General features: G+C 36.5%; 2 protein-coding genes across 4 annotated transcripts in view; one reads left to right on the top strand and one right to left on the bottom strand.

The window, feature by feature from the left end:
- The window catches only part of bbs12 (Bardet-Biedl syndrome 12), a 56,055-nt gene that overhangs the window by 11,229 nt on the left and 23,679 nt on the right, over positions 1–21,147 (bottom strand). The window contains exon 2 of one of the 3 annotated variants that reach the window (XM_043256719.1): positions 3,202–3,382. The gene's annotated coding sequence lies outside the window, so the exon portion shown is untranslated. Of the gene's footprint in view, positions 1–3,201; positions 5,957–21,147 lie in introns of those variants that run through there. The other 2 variants (XM_043256717.1, XM_043256720.1) reach the window with 2 other exon arrangements.
- Positions 1,791–19,280, top strand: il21 (interleukin 21). Its single transcript, XM_043256722.1, has 7 exons — positions 1,791–1,897; positions 9,764–16,576; positions 16,658–16,702; positions 17,949–18,071; positions 18,192–18,230; positions 18,336–18,419; positions 18,762–19,280. Exons 2-7 carry the CDS (start codon positions 16,451–16,453, stop codon positions 18,780–18,782), a joined length of 438 nt encoding a protein of 145 aa, XP_043112657.1. The 5' UTR covers positions 1,791–1,897; positions 9,764–16,450; the 3' UTR covers positions 18,783–19,280.

The raw sequence follows: 21,147 nt of genomic DNA, 5'->3' as shown, positions 1-21,147 counted from the left end.
AACAAATATTGACTTCAATCAGTGCTGTATTTTACGTTTGATTTGCTCTTCTAATAGTATTTCTTACCTGAATACTGAAAGACGTATTTCAAAAAAATTAAGTTTACCTACGTTTACTACTTAATGCTCAATAACTTGCCAAATTAAAAACCAGCAATTGTAAGATTGTGCATCAAGAAAAAAATAATTTTTTACCAAATAAAAATGCACAGCAACAACAGGTGTGTCTGTTTAGACAGATAATGAAGGTCTGAAGGTCTGTGAGAGCAGAAGCTTTAAGACCATCGTACCACCAGTATGACTCAACCGCTGTGATAGAAATGAATGGCACGTTAATGAAATGACTGAACGCAAACCCTGATGACTAAGGCATCAGTAAAAGTGATTTTGCTCTTTACGTCTAAAAGCGAAGGCACAAAAGACACACTGCACCACGCGACCCCTAATACAGGCCGGCGAATCTTCACAGCGCCCGACTACAGTGAGATTTTCCAGAAGCCAAAAATAATTAAAAGTACATAAACTGGATTTTAGTCACAGATATTTTCCAGGCCCTCAAAGACGTCGGCGGATCTGCTTGCATCAAGGTGAAAGTTTGTTTACAGGTTTCAGGCGCTAAAAAATCTAAATGGAAAGTAGGAAATGGTAAAGCGATTTGCGTCAAGGTGTCAACGTTTCGTCGCTGCCTCCGTATCTGAAGGTCAGATTGCGCGAGTGATGGGCGTTTGATAACAGGCCAGAATGTGTTCCTTCCTATTTTTTTAGTGCAACGGATGTTTTAAGTCCCAAATAACCCGCTTTAACCGCTCATCGATGAATTAATCGTTTTTTCTTCAAAGTGTATGAATCACAAACGAGAAAACGGCACCAGACTGATGCACTTTTACTGAAACTAGAACTATAACGGCGTCTCAAGAACGTATTTCTTCTCAAATTTACGAAACACGCCGTTTTTATTGTGTGCATGAGACGAACCATTTAAATGAATCATCACAACTTTTGAACAAAACTAGAAATCTATTCATGCTCTGTACATTTTAAAAAAAGTACCAAGCGTTTTTGATGTGCCTTGTTTGAACGACGTAGAACATATGCCACTTTTTTTTAAGTATTAATTAGTGGTTACTTATTTAATTTGGAGAATTTGTCATTTAATGGAGTACCTCTGAAACTGAACACGTATTTATTTTGCCAAGACAAAAATCACATAGGCCTTAAACGTTCCCACTTATCAAAAAAAAAAATACATTAAAAAAGTAGTATGATAAAAAAATATTATTGGTCTAAAAATACGTTTTACTCGCAGAGATAAGTAAATTGAACTGTATAAAAATAATGGTATTTCAACATATTTTTTATATAAATATAATGTTATCTAAAATTAGTACCTTTACCAACAGATAATATAGGGGTACCATAGTAAAATTATGTTATTAAATGATTATACCATCATATCACTAGATGAATAGGCCTTACCATGGTACAACCACAGTACTTTGTTTATAAGTGCACTGACCTCGTTTTTCCCCCAAATTAACTGTTTAACTGCCAAATAACCTTTAAAAACACAAAGCCAACTCCTCCCAGTGCAGTGCAAGCATGCCCTGTGTGATCTTATGCCCCGCTCTTATAGGAAAATTAGCTTTGAACTCACAAATAATACTCCCACATATGGGCCTCTGGACAGAAAACTGTGTCTTGTTTCCTCTAAATCACAGCGTTTCCATGACAACGCTGTTTTCAGAAGCGGCGATCTGTTAACCCCCTAAATGCCAAGGAAATGTCACTGTTTCAGATATGATGAATATAGTGTTAATTGAGTGTGAGACCCCTTTAGTTTTCAGTCAGACAGCAAACCGATCGCACTGTTAAGAGCTCAGGCTCACGGCATCAACTGGTATGTAAACATGACTATTTTGTTGCTTTCTTCTGTCTGTTTTGGTGTGTTGTTGGGTAGAAATCACACAGACTGACTGTAAAAGGATAAGTCAGTCAATTAAACCGATGTTTGAGCTGATCTGCTTTAGTTATAACTAACTTTAAAGGCAGTTTATTCAGTGCCACGTAATGTATGTACTTTATATATAGTATGTGCTCTTGCATTTATATTTTGACTTGCTTAAACTGTTTGTTCAGTTAAAATGAAAAAGCGTATTCTGAATACCAATGTACCTGTGGTGCACAGGAAGGGCGTGACTTAGTCACTTAAGCATTTGAGACTCTGAAAGTGGAATACGGTACCTGAGAGAAGGAACATCTACGTCACCTGTAGACATCAAACGCTTTTAAATCCACAGAAAAAAAGCGGCTTAGCTGGTTGGCCGGCTACATTATTGCATCATTGTTGCAAACATTATTGCCTGAAAACAACATATTTCTTCTAATTTGCACGATATCAAGCCAAAAACTTTGTGATTTAACTTATTCATTAGTTTTACATCCAAACCCTTTTACTGTAATTTTGGTTAATTTTCAAATTAAGGTTTTTTTAAATAGTTCTATTATGTAAGAGAATATTTTATATATGTAAATATATGTATATATTTAAGAAAAATATTTTTTTATATATATATATATATATATATATATATATATATATATATATATATATATATATATATATATATATATATATGATTATGGAATAATAATTCTATGTTATGTAAGATGCACACTGATACTTTATGTGATAAGCAAGCAAGCAAATAAAGTAAATAAATAAATTAAATATATTTATATATTTTTTTAGGTGCACTGGGATGACCGTTTTTTTAGGATATTTCAGCAAGCAAGCAAAAAAACAACCAGAATATATAAATAATATACAATTAAAATATATTTATATTTGTTTTAATATAAAAAGCAAATTAGTGGGGTTTTTAGGTACACTGAAAACGGGATGCCTTTTGCCTTTTGTCAGTGTGATATTTCAGTTAGTAAATAAATAAATAAAAGATATACATTTGTTTTTATATAAATAGTGAATTGTTTAAGTGACCTCCTTAAAAAAATGAAAAGACTGCTTTAAATATCATGACAACACATTTGCAACATTGACACCAAAATGGGCAAAAAGAGAAGTAGGACACGAGCCTCACGCTCCATAGCAAAGCATACACATACAGTGCCTCTATTCCCAGCGCACACACAGCCAGGTTGGCCGTCCCCCGCCCACATCGCCCTATCTTCCTGTACGCTTACCGTAATATCCGCAAAATCGACATGTCTCTCGTTCTCAGTCTGAATAATCCGGAAAACTGATTCACCTGTGTCCTCACACATGCCCCCAATATCAGCCGCTTCGCTCCGCCGCTGCTTTCAGCTGGCTTCGGTCTGGATGCACGGAGGCACCGGAGGTTGTTGTGTCTGCGTGTCTGATGCTCTACAGAGAGAGAAAGTGAAAAACAGAAAAATTACAGTCAACTCTCAACCTACTCTCAAGAGCAACTCTCGGCGCACAGCGAGCTTCATGCTAATGTATAGAAAAAGGCCCACAGAACAGAAAATGCGACAATATGGTTCACGTCATGAACAAACTCTCAAGCAATAAGCATTTGACCTATAATACTAAAATAATAACCTGACATAACTCATCTGAAGTCTTTATAGGTGATTTGTGATATTACAGAAAGTGTTGAGATAGTTATAACATTATAAAGTTAGTACAAAAACGTTTAAAAATATCCTGAATTTATTTGTATCGGTCTGGACACATTCTGAATCTACATCCCCCAATACCTAAACTACCTTATGAATTATTAATAAGCAGCAAATTAGGAGTTTACTGAGGTAAAAATCATAGTTGATTGTTAACAACAAGAACTGGACCTTAAAATAAAGTGTGACAAAATATTTATGCTTTTATAAAATAACATTTATGCCTGTTTTAAAGTAAATAAATGTTAAATTGATTATAGTTACATCTTTGTTGTGATATATGCTTTTAATAACGATCAGCAAGTCAACGATCCGTAAATCATGCTTCCCGGGTTTGCTTTGGTTTTGACTACTTCTCATTTCTAATTTTTGGCAATCCTTGCTTCCTTTTCTCATGGCTTAGTTTCTCCCACTTAGGATAAAAAAAAAAGAAACTGAGATTGAAGGAACTGAGGGTAAAATTATTTGTATTGCTGAATAAGATGTATTTAAGAAATCTGTCCGTATGTTCTCAAAGTTTGGTTGTTATTATGAAATTTCAAAGAAATATTAAGATGACTTGTTTATTTCAATTGATAGACTCATCATGGGTAAGTTTGAGCGATTTGCGGGAACTGACAAAAAGCAAGGAAATGAGGGATGTATTACGATAATTATGACATCTAAGACACTCTAGTAGTAAGCCTACAATATGCTAAATGACTGAGGTAAATGTATTATGGTTTTAAATAAAGCTCCTTTTTTTACAATAAGCATTTTTCCCCATTGTCATAAAAGTCTATAGGTTATTGACTTTTAACACAGTCACGACCTATAACATAGGGTCATGACTTGACGTGCATTAACATTATTCAATATTTTGTTTTTGTATTTACCTACATATTGAAGCTGTCTCTTGAACCTAGTTAAGTTATTTTAAGCTCTTGTCTTGACGCAGTCTGTTTTAATGCTGCTCAGAGACGGCATTCATACAGCGATTACGCGTGTATTAAGTCTATCTGTATGCTGTGATATAAAAGGCTGAGGTGGTTCGGGGCAGGCGTGAGCTTTTATGCAGCATTGTGTCTTCACGCTCAATTTAAAGATGCCTTTGGTGTTTGTTCCACCAGAGATATGCAAAAATTTATGAAAAGTAAAAAGTATTTTTTTAATGGACGTGAATTAATGTTCTGCTTAACAGCCTTTAGGTTTTTTTAATAACACTTTTGTGAGATATGTAGAACATAGTTGAAAACACCTGGAAGACATACTACTATCTTCAATATATTGTTACAGGACACAAACTAAGTTGTTGTACTTTGACAATGTGCGATTTTTCCAAGTAGTAAGAGTAAACTGATTATTGTATGCATATAATCTGTACGTATCGGGTGTGTGTGACCCTTTAAGAGCTAGCCGTATTGAAAACAATGTGAATTGTACAACATGTAGCTATGTGTTCACATACGTGTTTATCAGCTCATGTTATAAGTATAAGAGACTCTTTATGCAGTAAATTTAATGAAATTCATTTGAAAAGGATAGCTACCTGTAAGCTAAATTAAAAAGTAGAAAACGTGATGTGAACATCCAGTATATCAAATAAAATGTGTAAAAAATAAATCATGGATAATAAATGGATTTTCCATAAGATTTGATCACTGAATACGTCCTGGATATTATACTAACCAAATATATAAAGTATATGTATTATTTATTTTTAAATATACATAATATTTAATATTTTGTGTGATCGTGAGCATTTGATCGTGTTTTAAACAGCTACATTTTTGAGAGTTTATTTATTCACTTTTAGGAACAAATCTGGCTTAAATCATGATCATTCCTAGCTCAGAAGTTCTCAACTTAATGGCACTCTCAGGTATGTGTCATTCAGACACAAATGAGTCAACAGTTGTCAAGTAGAAAGAGTATAAAGCTATAAAATGAATGTGAATGTGATGATAAATATTTGAGTTCAGATTGAGATCTGTTTCCCATTTTGTAATGTTTTCATACATTTTTAAAGCAAAACTATGTATTGTTGCACAATAAACATTTGAGTAATAGATTTGAATAAATATTTATTTTTAATAAAACATAAGTGAGGTTAAACAAAAATCTGTATCTCTGTTTCTGCTTTCATGTTTTCATATTTTTTAAAACAAGACAATGTATCTTTAAACTTGAAATTGTTGAATACAACCATAAATGTAAAAAAATAAATATTTTTAATAAATATGTTAATGCATTTTAGTAAAACATAAGTAAAGCAAAATTGTGTGGTTCTATAATTACTTTCAAAGCAATCTATGTTGTTAATTAACATTTAATTAAAAAAACACATAATATAACACATAATATATATATATATATATATATATATATATATATATATATATATATATATATATATATTCATGCTTTAACACATAAAGTAAATAAAATGATTATGTAATATAACAAACATTTCCCAGTTTCCCCAACACACACACACACACACACACACAGAAACAAATAAATTAATAAATTAATTAATAAATCATTTGGATGTTTTGCCTTGTACTCATAATCACTCAGAAACCATAAACTTCAATGTTTCAGCGATGATTGATCTGAATGTGTCTGACTGGCCACTACATTTCCAAGCTCAACAGAATTGTTTGTAATGTGTAAAAATGCGTTAAAAAATATGATGTAACGCAAGCAGCTCTAAATTAAAGTTAAAACTTTTACACTAGTTTCAAGTTTCAAGTATTATAGTTTTATTGAAAAACCAGAGGAACCCCGAACTAAATTTAAATAAAGCTAAGTTTAAAATCCATACTTCAAAAATTAAGCAAGCAAGCATCCATTCATTTTGCCGCTTTCTGCCAGGGATGGACAGTATTTCGCATAGCGCATGTGTTTAAAATACATGTTTGAATACAATGTTATTGCTGATATTGCTTCTCAAAAAGTCAGTGAGAAGTCTGGCAGATAAAAAATTACCTTGGAGTAAATCAACTGCAGTTCAGAGTATGAAAAGACAATGCAGAAATGCTGAGCGGATGTGGCGGAAGATGAAACTTGAAATTCACTAGAGCATCTATAAAAAAAGAAAAAGCCTTCGTGCTTTCAATGCGAAACTAGCTGCAGCTAGACAGATCGTCTTTTTAAAAGTAACTTCAACAACACTTGCACTCTTTGACAGCAAATGCAATGAGCAATGAGTTTAGTTTAGGTCAGACAGATTCACATGCAATTTTAAAAAGAAGTTATCATGTCGTCAACCTGAACTCTTGACACACTTCCCACATCTCTTTTCAGTGTGCTTAACTGTTTAGAAGCATATCTCCAATATCAAATATATTCACTTTAATTCTGATATCAGTGCTGGTACTGCTAGATCTTAGTGCAGCATTTGACCCTGTAGATCATAACATACTTCAAGAGAGACTAAAAGACTGTTGGGTTTTCTGGGATGGTACTCAAATGGTTCAGGTCATACTTAGATGCGAGAGGTTATTAGGTGAGTATAGGAAAGCATAAGTCTAAGTGGGCACCCCGCAAGGCTCAATTCTTGCACCGTTTCTGTTCAGCTCCCACTAAGTCAAATAATAAGAAAGAACTAAATAGCCTATCACAGCTATGCAGATGACACCCAGATTTATTTAGTCTTGCATAGCCAGACCTTCACACTGATGGCTGAAGGTCTGAAATATATGGTAGCGTTCACTGGACAAGGCCCATCTATGAGACCGTTTGACAGACATGTCAAACAACCAATCACAGTTCGTTTCATTTCAGCGTCAACTTTCAGGGCTACAATAACAGACCAGTGTGTAAAACTTTCAGATATATTCTATGATTCTATGCTGCTTCACATATTTGTGAAAATCCAGTATTTAGTTCAATTAGTTTAAAAGTGCTCATCATCACAGTTGTAAACACCACAGCTTTCTTCTTTCGCAAGGGAGTTTGGCACCACGGCAGTTTCTAGGTGAAACGTTAAACATACGTCTCCCAGAAATCCTTTATAGTTAATCCATTCCGATGATGACTTTGAAAGTTCTGAAGTGTTTCCAGATAAGTGGGTGGGACGTCTGAGGCTAAGATTTACCATCCCTTAACTCCAATTGACTATAGCCCCGTTGACTAACTTGAATTAAATGGATGTGCCAGAATTTTCTTCAGTAAACAAGAAAAAAAAAGTAATCAGCATACTATCAACTTATCAAACTTTTTCATGACTTTATCACCAGCAGGGCAGATTATTGTATTGGTGACATTTAGGATGACTTTTTAAGTACTTTTACTTGTTTATAAATACATTGTGGACATCCTAACCGAATATAAACCAAACCGAAAACAAACCACTCAAATCATTTGGATCGAGTCAGTTAGAAATACCAAGAGTTCACAAAAAACAAGGGGAGTCTGCTTTTAGCTGTTATGCTGCCCGCAGTTGGAAACAGCTTCCAGAAGAGACCCAGTGCGCTTAAACATTAGCCAGATTTTAATGCAGACTCAAAACCCATCTGTTTAGCAGTGCATTTATTGAATGAGCACTGTGCTATGTCCAAACTGACAGTTTTCTCTGAAAAATACATTTATGGTTAGTATTTTCGTATTTTCAAAATCTAAAATGTTCTGTGCCATCCTCTTTATTAAGCTGCTGTTTTCCTGTATCAACTGCTCTAGTTCAATCCCCCAAATCCAGCTGTCATGTACACAAGCTGCAGATGCCAGAGAAAACAACTCGATCTAACAATCAGGAGTAAATATTCTGTGTTCTTACATGGAAATATGGAGTGAGGTTTGGTACCTGATTGGAAGATAGTGATTTTCAAAGGTTAAATACTACATCTTTTACATAAGTTCTTGGTCTCCATATATATATTGTGCACTCTCTCTTCAGCATATTAGACATACCATTTTATCAGTGTTTTTATTTTTCCAGAATGCCCATTTGGTGCAACTGGCATGGTGCCTTTAATCATAATGTTGTCATGTGTATGTGTTGGCAGGAGTTATGTTATGCATATGTTTTTTTTTTTTAGAAATACACTGTCAAGATTCACTTTTGTTTAGAATAACAGGTGTCTGCACTTGGCCTAAGAGGTCATTAGGTCATGATACTTTTTATCTATCTCCTATTCATGAGTGGAAAAGTACAGCTGTTAAGAATGGTAACCTTGAGGGGTAAGACAAGGTATAAAAGTCAGGATCGCCCTGTTGACTTTGTGGCACTCAGCAGCAAACTGTGTGTTTCTGTATGACTGTCTGACCTTCTAGAAGAATCCTTAAAGACCATTTATTGAGTCTGTCTCTTACATTTGAGAGCTGTTTTTAAAATTGCCATGACAATTTGGCAACGAGGAAGAGATTCTGGACCTGATCATCCTGAGACTTAGAGTCACAGTCCTACCCCAACCGATGTAAGGGAAGAGGGTCCGACTGCGAGGCTCGGAGAGGACACCACAGGAACCAAGAAAAAAGAACCAGAGTGAAGAAATAGACCAATACATTTCTATAAGAAATCAAAAAGGGTTGTTTGGCTGGGTTCCAGATCTGTGGGGCAGGGAAGGTTAGAGTCCTCTGTCTGCAATTAGAGTGTGCTGGTTAGAGTCCGAAGCACTCCAAAGTGTGAGGGTTAGAGTCCCAAGAACACCCGTGGGAAAGGGTTGAAGTCCCCAACTCACAAAACCGAAAGGTAAAATCAGGGTGCGCCACGCCTGTCTGTTTCCAGGTAGCAGCAGCATATTATTTTGGCCCAGAAACGGATGGATATGGATATGAGGAAATCCCAGAGTAAATTGAAAAAATATGACACACCTGTGTATGATCAGATGAAAAAGAGCTATGGTGAAAAATACATACAAGGATTGGGAAAATTAATCAAATACTATGAATTTCCAAAAGAAGGAACACTGAGTGTGGTGAGGTTCAATATAGAGAAAGAATCAGTAGAAAAGGAAACCAAAAAAATAGAAGTATTGTTGCTGCGTGAATCCAAGAATGGGAAAAAGAAGAAACTCCTTAAAAAAGAGAACAATGAGAAAGTAATTGCATTACGTAACAGTACTAACCCCTTTGATGTTTGTATTTCCCCATATGCACCGGCATGGGAACGTTCGGAACGAAGACTACCGTTAAACCATGGAAACTCTGGCTTGGCTAGTGGAAGCAGAATTTCCTGGATTTGTGGACACTGCAAACATTTCCCACTGCATGCAGGAGAAGGACGAATCAAGAATCTCTTTATCCGATGGAGAACGGGACGTCTGGAAGAGGTTTATGAGTACGCCCTGAACGTTGAGGATTTTATGCTGACCAAGAAGGAAAGAGCCAAGGCCAGAGCGGACCGAGAACTGCAGTTGGCCATTATGCCATAAAATAGACAAACCTTTGGGCTACGCAACAAGAAAACAACCACAAAAACCAAACCTGGCAGATAAGTAGAAAGATGAAAAATGGGACGGGGGCCGAACAAGGAGATACTGAAAACACTGGCTGTGTGATATGCAATACTGATGATCACGAGACAATAGACTGTACAAGATGCATTGTGTGCAAGAAGGACGATCACTGGAGCAGGGACTGTCCAGAAAACTCACAAAGAGAAGCTAACTGAGGAGAAGAGAGTGGAGAGCAGGATGAGAGGGTTCAGGGTGAGCAACCAACAGCTACAAATCAGGGAAGTGAACATCTTCTAACCACACACATATATACATACACTGACTTACATACTGCTCTCTGCAATGAAGAAAATGCTTGCGTACGAAAGTAGAAACTTTCTATCTACGCCCAAATATTTTATGTTAATAGAAGGGGTTCCAATTAAAATTTTTCACTGATTCTGGGGCAAAAACAATACCCATTGAAAATGGAAACAGTTATGGTGATAAAACCAGTGTTTGAGTCTCTGTTGAGGGAGGAAATTATTGTACCGTGCAACGATTCACCAGTTTGAACACCCATCTACCCCGTGATAAAGCTTAGAGACAAAGGCCAGCCAACAGAGTGGCGTTTTGTACAGGATTTGCGAGCAGTAAATGCAGCTGTCAGACCAAGACTGGTTTCAGTACCAAATGCATACACAATCTTGTCACAGATGCCTCAGGATGCAAAATAGTAATCAGTAATTGACTTGGAATTGAACATGGCTCTTCTGAAACACTTGGGTCAGTAGGGTCACAAGGATCACAAGGTCAGCATGTCCAAAAGCAGTTTGTAAAACAAGTTACTTTTTTGAGAAAAATGGGTTTATAACATCTGTGTTGTTGCAGGCTCAAGGTGACAGGTTAAGACCTGTGGGCTATTTCTCCAGTGAACTTGATCCAGTTGAAGCAGATCTGCCTCAGTGCTTGAGGGCAGTGGCAGCCGCTGAAAAGGCTGTCATGGCCTCAAGAGAGTTTGTGGGTTATTGCTTTCGGACCTTAATGGTACCCCCACGCAGTCACCATGATTGTGCAAGAACAAAAAACATAGCATTTATCAATGGCTAGGTGGTTACGATATTATATTATCTTGCTTGATATGCCAAATGTTATGGTTAATAGTTGCACAACTTTGGACAGTGGACATCTGATTTCGATGAACTGAACGGAAGAAATGAAGCAGGGATCCAGACCTCAATAACTCAATGTTCACACACTAGCAGTAACTTGTTCGGTTTATATATTTACATTATCCTGCATTGCCTACAGTGATATTCTTTATCTGAATGAATTTATAAAATGTTTATTTAAAATTTGTTCACCTTTCTGTGTTAAATTTAGCAGCAGGCCTATTGAATTAAAATGTGCCTTTTTATTATAAATTATATTTGTACAATATTTATGATATTTTCACAATTCAATACAAAAGTGTAGCTTTTAGTTCAATGCTACTTGCCAAAACTGCTGGAATTCCCCAATAATCACATACGTCACATAATAATCACAAAATATAATAATTGCTGTCAACTGCTAATTTCCATTAAAATACTGAGCTATCTAGGACACCCCTCACCATTCATCTAAGTAAGCCAATCAAAACTAACCAGCAGTCAGCTATGAGCTAATCTAACTGTTTATCAGTAATGGTTTCACTAGCTATTTCCAAAAAAAGATACATAATATACATAAAATTATACTAATTAAAGTGTAAAAGCAGCCTTAAATTATTCATAACTATGCATATATGGTATTGTGTAGCGTATATCAGTCACACATATAGTTTTTGTTCCTTAATTCCTGTTACTCATAGTCATTTAAACAAGTTCTTCCCTGATTTAACAGCTTGTAAAACCATAAAACATAATGTGACTCAGTCAAGTCAAAACTGTTTGGTCGAGACTTGTTCAAGTGTGAGTCAATTTGTTTGTAACCAGCTGTTTTTGTTTTGATTTTACATTTTAATGCAACTGCAATCCACCTCAATATTAGCATGCGCAAAGCAAAAAGTTCTGCTTCAGTGAAAAGTCACATTTCACAAAATTTAAAAGGAAGCTAGGTCTGAATAAAAGACTAGTTTCACCTGCAGAAGAACATGTTTTAGTGCAGTCTCTGATATTCAAATGATGTGGTTCACAACCTTGTTTTAACAGAAAAAACAGTGAGTAAGAATTCTGTTCCGAATTTTGCTTAGTTTCATCTTATGATGGAAATATGACAACAGAAACTGACTCATAACTTGAAATATTCTGTCTATCTTAGCTATAGGTTATCTTTGATCAACGTTAGGGTCTTTCCCCTCATCTAAGTAAAGATTCATGGTTTTTATGAAAATTCACAGTTTTCGAGTTTTAGAAATGCAGGGGTATGCGAAACTACAGTGGGAATTTAAAGAAAACATTGCAATGGCGGCATGTCAAATGTATGTCATATTTGCGCTGCGGTCGATTAAACTGTCAGAATATATAAAGGTACATTTTCCTTCAATGGAAAAATTGAGTATCACCTTTAAAGGTAAACAAAATGTTCTCAAGCTCTTGCCTCAGACACTCAGACTCAATTTCCACTGCATCTCTGCAAATATTGCATAAGAATTCGGGACTTTTGTGATGTTAGTCATCATAAATGGTTAAAGTAAATTGTTCTTGTGCATTTGATCTTGCAAAAAAACTAGGAAAAATATGATAAAGGTTTTTTGTATGTATGCAAAATCCTAGTATGACTGACTAACATTTGACATGAAATACTTTAGGAGTTGTACTGCAGTAATGATCAGTAATGATGCTCTAAAATTAAACATTATGCATGCAGCTTTTATGTTTTATACATATTTACAAATTTACACAAACATAATTCAAACTGTCTGTAAAACAGGTTCTAAAATTCGCCTTTCCAGATGTCTTTTAATGTAATATCTAAAATCGCCATTTTTATAGTGTGAATCATTGCCAGTATTTCTTGCGTTTTACACCATCAGCCACAGATAACACTGATCTGTATCACTTCTGCTCGCATACACACCAAAGTCAACATGAAACAAACAACATTCACAAGTCTTTCTGTGAAGTGGCATGTTTCCAATACAATGTTTACAGTGGAGGAAAACATCCTGCAAAGTGTTAAATCTGAAAGTGTTAGTTGTTGTATAAAGTTATTGTCCCTCAAAAGAAAGCCGACTCTGAATCATTGAAATGAGTCGTTTTAAAACGAATCCCAAGCCGTTGACATGAAATATTAGCATATTGCCACCCACCTGTTTTGGTCTTTTCATGTTTGCCTAAATGAAAATGCTAATTCTTTCTTTGCCTCTAGGCGCCGCTTCTGGAGCGATAAAAATAGCTGTAATGCTGTACACAAGGCAGTAAAACACTAATTTATCAGCCATCGCAGGCATGATGCAATGAAAGTGAGACCAATCAGAGTCGATTAGTAAATAATAAAAAAAAATTCATTCTAAAACAGCGTTTCAGAATGAAAACGATCCTTGTTTACACTGGAAACGCTCTCCGTTTAAGCTACACAACCTAAAACGCGTGTCACACGGGCACTCATGCACGTGCAACCATAGATAAGTAGCTATAGGCCCTATTATTTAAATGGAATGGGGAATCTACCAACACATATCAATGGATACAACAACGAGCGTGATGCTATTGTTTACACAGTCGTCAAGGATACGCAGAGAAAACGTGGGCAGCCATGACATGGTTTTTAAGTCTTTCCCTTTTGACACGTTATAAAACTATTAACTGCAGCATTTTCAAAAGTCTCAGTTTGCGAGTAGTGTAAACGATAGACGTAACCTTAGCAAAAGTTAAGTGTTTTAAAACAAAAACGCACTAGTGTAAATGGGGCCTAAATAATGTGTTTTTTGACCTTGCACGCATGTCAGCCTGCTACTGAGGACTCTCAAAACCAAAATATGAACTTTTCATTACTCATAATAGGGGCACTTTAAATAGGGTTGATTAAAGTTTTTTTTCAGGCCTGCACACAGAACCTACAGAAAAAGTTCAGCAAATTTCCACAAAATTGGAAAGTCAGTCATTCATAAAATTCTACATATCTACTGCCTTTTCAAGGTTTTTAATAAAATATTTCAGCTAATTTGATTATGCTTTCAGCTGGCAAAAACATTCACTGGCATGTCTAATCCTATAAAGCCTACTGGATTGTTTTCAGCACACAAGTAAAGCCTCTAAATGATTAACAGCATGATGTAAAAAAAATCTACTATATGCCTTCTTTTACTATAATTATGTGGATGTCAACCTTCAGCTTGAGCTTCACATGGATTTTGCAGTGAAATCTTTACTGACTGTAAAGTAAACATAAGAATAAGTTCAAGATGAACGCTTACAGGACAGACGAAGCTTAGCTTTGCTTGATTATCTAAAATCATCTTTTAGAAAAATCTGCGTGCCAAGGAACCGATGATTTCTATGACAAAAAGAGATCGTCCACAAGGGAAACCTCAGCTCCTTTTTTACGAGTTGACAGGGCAAGCTGACAGCAAAGAAAAACTAGTGGACACAAAAACACAGTCTATGGCTCCTGGGGAGGGTTAAATCAGAGCTGGTGATCAAACTAGGCATTTAAAAAACGCTATTTAAGTAAATGCATATTATATGCATATTATTATTATTATGCATATTATTAAGACAACGGCTGATGTTTATATCAATACCTGGTATACTGTTAGAAATATCTCACTGATTTACAATCAGAATGTCATACTTTTTGTACATATAACTATCAGCTTCTGCCCCAAATTTAATATTTTTGTTCCGTTTGAGACTCTTAATAAAATGCAGCTGTTTTTTTCCCATACATCATATTATACTATATGAGCCATAAAAGTTCACTATGACTTCATTTGTCAGGCTTAAATTGATTGAGTTTCTGTATATTCCACCTGGCCCAATAACACATGATGTTTTTTTTTTTTTTTAGATGGATTTTCATCATCAGTCACAGAAGTGTTTTCATTAATTGGAAGATGATGACGTAATGTCATGATATCAGTTTCACCTCTAGACCCCCACCCATACACTCGCACGCATTTTGCTTTCCAGGTTGAGGAAAATCATTCAGATCTAGATATGACTGGCAGAGGAAAGTTTTGAATCATGAAATTTTCACCTAAAGCACAATTGTCTTCCATGATCTTGGTGAAGGGAGGAATCCCCAGCATGAACCCGTCCTGTCCGGGGGTCACTAGGGCCTTCCCCACAAGGCTATGACAGCCGCCAACCTCTTCCCACCACTTCCTGTTCAGCATGGCCTACAATTAACCGACGACGGGGCTCGATCTCATGCCCAAAGTGATTTCATTTCCTGTTCTGTCGTGCTGAGCATTCGGGTCTTTATACATGCGTTTCGTGACACTGTGGAACTGAAGCCACAAGCAGTGTTTTTTAATATCACGAGATACTATTGCAGTTTCTATTAAAATTGTCAACGTTTTTATTTTTGTTTTTGGTTTCCATTTTCAGTTTAGTTCAAGTTTGACTATTTTTGCTCCACGTTTTTGTAGTTTTATTCATTTATTGAACAAGTTTTTTGATGTCATTTAAAACCGTTTTAGTGGTTTTGTAATAGTTTTTTTTTCATCTATATAGTTCAATGGTATTTCTCAGTCGTAGTTTTAGTTAAAAACCTATCAAAATAAAAAATATGTCTTGGCATCAAACTAAAATTAAAGTTTTAATATTTTGTTTCAAGGTTATTATAATTTTGAATGGTTTATTTTCAATAAACAGTTAAGCAGGTAACACGCAGGTGCACTCTTTCCAAGGACCCTATATCTGATGTCATTAAATGCCCTGCAGGTTTAGGGTGCAAATATTTCATTTCCAGGTCGATCTATTCTTATCTCACATGAAGAAAAGTACATTAAACTTCCTGTTTTTGTCTATAATCAATATGGTTTGTGTGGGAAGCCACAAAGAAAAAAGCACCTTTTCATATCCACTTGCCTGATGATGCCGCACCTAAGTCACACACACACATGTTTCTGGTGCTGATTCAGAATGAGAAGAGGAACTGACAGCGTTTTGTAGTTTCCTGCCAAGTGTGCAGAAAGTCTGGTTCAGGTTCACACACACACACACATACACACACACACACAGAAACACACACAGCATCCGTACACCCCCGCGCACGCGCCTCTCGATTACATCTTCGTCAACTGACTGTTGTGACGAGTGGCCAGTGGAAAAGAAAAACTAATTAGTCATTGTACAAATTGAAGTGTTCCAATCTCCACAAAGAAACTTTTTTTCCGGCGTCCTCAGGAATTCTTATATAAGGTGTTAGTGCACCTGTCGACAGTATGACGGACATCAATCCAAGTAGCTGTAGAGAAGTTACAGAAGAAAACCTGCAGCTTAAACATGAAGGCGTCTGTGTGTTTTGTGTTTGCGTTGGTTTGTTGGATCACAGCGAAGGCAGAGGAGTCGCCACAGATCCTCATGCTCAGCAAAGTTATGAATGAACTCGAAAAGATCAACAAGGGAATGGTAAGTTGACCTCTAAAGATCGACAGATGGCATATTTTACGTAACCGTTTTTTAATCAGCTTTTTCTTCCGTTTTTAAAAGGACAAAAGCACACTCTTGAACTCACCCACCATAAACGATCTGAAGGTAAGAACTGATTTTTCTTCTTTAAATTCAATATCCACTGGATGCCATCGGCATGTCTATTATGACCACACAATTAGATTCGCTTCAAAGTGGTTTCTGCATGACTCAGTGATTCGGCCTGCTGTCATATAAACACGTTTCTGTCATTATGCAGCCCACCTTTCACAGAACAGGTTTCAGTTCAATACGGTTGATTTTCAAACAAACGTGATTTGCAAAAAAAAAACGTGGGTTGATTACATACAAATGATCTGTGTTTCGCTGAATCCATCAATCGGTACAGAAATAACTATTTTTAGTCATGCTTTTCTTGGCAAACACCCTCTCGTTTTGTAATTGCTCCCTTTTTTAGATTAAAAGTCATTTTGTGCAATTCAGTCAGGAGAAAGTATGCTTCATTTAGGAGAAATATGATGAGTAATATGACAACAGTAGAACGGGGAGTGAGAGTAGAGCTGCTAAAAAGATTTGGCCTATTTCAAAGTTGCAGTTTTCTTTTTCATATTGTTATTACAAACATTGCATAGCTGGGTAATACTTTATTTGTTGCACGTTACATGTGCTTACTATTGTAATAACAAGAAATTATGCATAATTACATGCACGTTATACTAAATCTAACCTTAATCCTAACTATATAGTAGGTACACGTAGTACTTAAATATATAATAACAACGTAACAAAGACACCTTAAAAGAAAGTGTAAACCAAAAATGGCTCAGTGGCAGAAAAAGTTAGTTTCTGTACATTCATCTTACGTACGGAAAACGGTTTGTGTTTTTCTGTGTGGAAAGAAAGAGTTTCCTCATAGTTTCTGTGAAAACTGCTTGAGCACAAGGGAAATTGAGATGTATAGATTTCTGCATACAATAACAGACAGGAAGAGAAAAAGCTCGTGGCTGGGGAACCGAGAGCCTTTCATGCAGGGTTTGCACAAAAAAACTACAAAACTCATGAAAGCATGAATAGCTATAAGGGAACGTTCTCAAAATGTTCTGGCAAAGTTATGACCGAGCATTGCTCCAGTGAATGTTTGTTCAAAGTTAAATTGTTTCATATTAAAAGTTCATATCATGTTGTTTGATATATTTAAAAATCTTTGCTAAATGATATAAGCCAAAATTTTTGCTAAAATGCAGTGTTCGCATAAAGGTTTTTAAGAAACTCTAATGTTCAAAGAACATTCAAAAATAACATTATCTTAATTGCAGAGTCTTATTTTAATATGCTTTGTTTCTTTACACAGGACTGCTGTGTCGCATCTGCTCTGGAATGTTTTCGGTCCCAAGTGCTTCACCTGTCAGTCGCTGATGCTAAACTAAAGCGTTTACAGAAGATCATCTCGAACGAGCTTCGCAAATCAGTCATTGTGAGTGTGTGTTTATAACGTTCATGGTCGGAGAGAACTGCATGTCAATGCATGCATGATTTCAAATCTAAGAAATGAGAAATGCTCATTCATTCATTCATTTGTTCTTCACTTTAACAGGTGAACAGTGTGTCCAGTTGCAAACCTAAAGAGATACAGGTGAGAAACACAAAGCGACCAAAAATAAATGCTGCAAATGTATTTTGTATAAATTGTAGTAATGTTGCTGCATACAGTTCTGACTTGTGCAACGTTCTGTTTCAGAGAGCTCAGTGCAAATCATGTGACTCGTACAAGAAGACTGACAGCCGAATATTTGTGCAGAATTTTCAAACTCTTCTGCAAATGGTTAGTTCAAAACAATTCCGAATGTCCTTCACAAGTGTGTGTGTGTGTGTGTGTGTAATATACAGTATATATATATATGTATGTATAATATGTGTGTGTGTTACATTTCCTTTTTTTATCATTTTTAAATTAAATTTTAAATTTAACTTTTAAATTATTTTTGTTTACTAAGAATCACGTAAGAGTTATTACTATTACTATTTATGTGATTTTGTGGAGAAATTCAAAACATGTCCAAGTGGTGCTTTTCTTCAACTGTTCATTGTAATGAAAAAAAAATCCTCTGCAGGCATGAAAAGAGATAAGAAGCCCTGTGTTAACGACCTACTTTTCTTTTTCTAGATCTATGCCAGTCAAGCGTAGAGATGAAAGAGTGAAGAGACTGTGTGTATAACACTACCTCACCAACCCACAGCAGAGAAGAGGCTCACACGCTCCGCTGCTCCTGCTGTTCTATTTATTGATTATTTATTGACCATTATTGATCTGTTAAAGGATTGTCCATGTTTTTTTCATGAAAAGGGAAACAGCAGCTTTACGAAATAATATATCCATTATTAATAACATGTATTGATTTCGTAATACCGCCACTTTGCGGTGAGATGCCAGTACTGCCGCGTTCATAACAGCCCTGTTCCTGGAAAGAAGGGTGGTTTCCCTAATAAAGACTTTTGAGTAGATTTTTCACTTTATTAAGTACGCTAGGAATTTTATTCTTACTCTTTGTCAGGAAAACCACTCATTCATATGATATGTTACCAATGTGTCATTGAAAAGCAGATGCGTTTATTATATGTCTCACAATGAGATGCATATTTTTGGATGATATTTATTTGACATTAAAATATTTTTTTATGTTTACATCATGACTGTGATGGTTATTTGAGGTGTATGTTGATTTCTCTGTGTATTTTCTAAAGTGTTTAATGCCTGAGCAGATGCAACAGAAACATCCTGAAAGGTGAAAGTGTTTGCTGTCAACATAAAGTTGATATGGTTCTTTTGGGTCCTAAGGAAAAGTCTATAACATACTTTGGTTAAAAGTTCTCAATGGTAATGTAAAACACCCTTTTTATCTTTTTAAAAATATGTTTCTTTAAATGTTAATGAGCTCTGATAACCACACCCCTCTGTTTACGTTAGCCACATTTAGGCATTCAGCTGTAACTAGCACATTATAGAGTGGAGGAACTATGATGTGACTTTGTAACTTGATTTTTTTCACCTTTGACCTATGACATAAAGAGACACACCACTTGTCATTTATAAAAAGGTTTTTTTAAAGGGATCACCAGGTGTTAAGACATTTATAGATTAATCTATCTATCATTTCTACCGCTTATCCGGGGGCCGGGTGTCGGGGGCAGCAGTGTCTGAGGAGAGGAAGTCTGGGCGTCCCTACTGTCTAAGTAGGGACGCCCAGACTCCCTCTCCCCAGACACTTCCTCCAGCTCTTCTGTGGGAACACGGAGGCATAATCCCTCCAGCATGTCCTAGGTCTTCCCCGGGGCCTCCTCCCGGTGCATCCCGATGCATCCAGAACAGATCCCAAGCCACCTCAGCTGGCCTCTCTCGATGTGGAGGTGCAGCGGGTCTACTCCCTCCCGAGTGACTGATCTCTAAGGGAGCACCCAGCCACCCTACAGAGGAAACTCATTTCAGCCGCTTGTATCCGGGATCTCATCCTTTCGGTCATGACCCAAAGCTCATGAGCAAAAGTGAGAGTAGGAACGTAGATCGACTGGTAAATCGAGAGCTTCTCCTTGCAGCTCAGCTCCTTCTTCTCACCATGACAGACCGGTACAGTGACCGCATTACTGCAGAAGCTGCACCGATCCGTCTGTCGATCTCTCGTTCCTACTCTCGTGAACAAGACCTCAAGATACTTAAACTCCCCACCAACCTGAAGGGGGCAAAAGGCCCCGTACCCCATACTCCCAGACCACCCCCCACAGGACACTGTGAGGGGCCCGGTCGAATGCGTTCTCCAAATTCACAAAGCACATGTGGACTAGTCGGGCAAACTCCCATGAACCCTTCAGTAGCCTGCAGAGGGTAAAGCCGCATTGTTCCTCCTGGATCAGAGATTCGACTATCAGATGAATTTTCTTGTCCACCCCTGGTGCTTTGACACCAAGGAGGTTCTTAACTACCTCGTTGACCTCAGCCAGGGTGATGGCCGAGTCCTGCTCTGGGTGATATCTCTGACTGCCTTTGTGTTACCACCTCTCTGCCTGCCTTGACATTTGCGTTTGTTGCACTAGTGTTTAATAAACACCCGCTTGGATTCTACTCCAGCCTCTGCCTCCTCGTTACATTAAAATAACGTAAATAATGTCTCTTACTAATGTAATAAAAATCCATGAAAGGTGTGTGTTATTTAAAAATTCAGCAAAATCGGTTTCTGGACCATTATTTTATGTGCACCTTAGATTATGCGTCAGTGACGATGACGTCAACTGGTTACACTCTGTGAGTTACTGGCACTTTTTCACTGCACCACAACTCGGAATAAACAGTTCAGAAAATAACATTTTGATAAGATATCATATTGTGTCAGTTTTCGTTATTCGTTTGGAATTTTCAGTCGAAGGCCAATGAGAACCAATGTATGATTTTTCTAGCCATTTTCCTAGCGATAAGAGTCAGACAAAATAATGAGAAGATGCCTGTAGACGAATAAAACTGTAAACATTCCCATGCTAATCATTACATTGCGGCCGCTGGA

The sequence above is a fragment of the Puntigrus tetrazona genome, chromosome 14 (assembly GCF_018831695.1).
Source record: "Puntigrus tetrazona isolate hp1 chromosome 14, ASM1883169v1, whole genome shotgun sequence".
NCBI classification, from domain to species: domain Eukaryota; kingdom Metazoa; phylum Chordata; class Actinopteri; order Cypriniformes; family Cyprinidae; genus Puntigrus; species Puntigrus tetrazona.
This window is presented reverse-complemented; position numbering and strand designations above follow the sequence as displayed.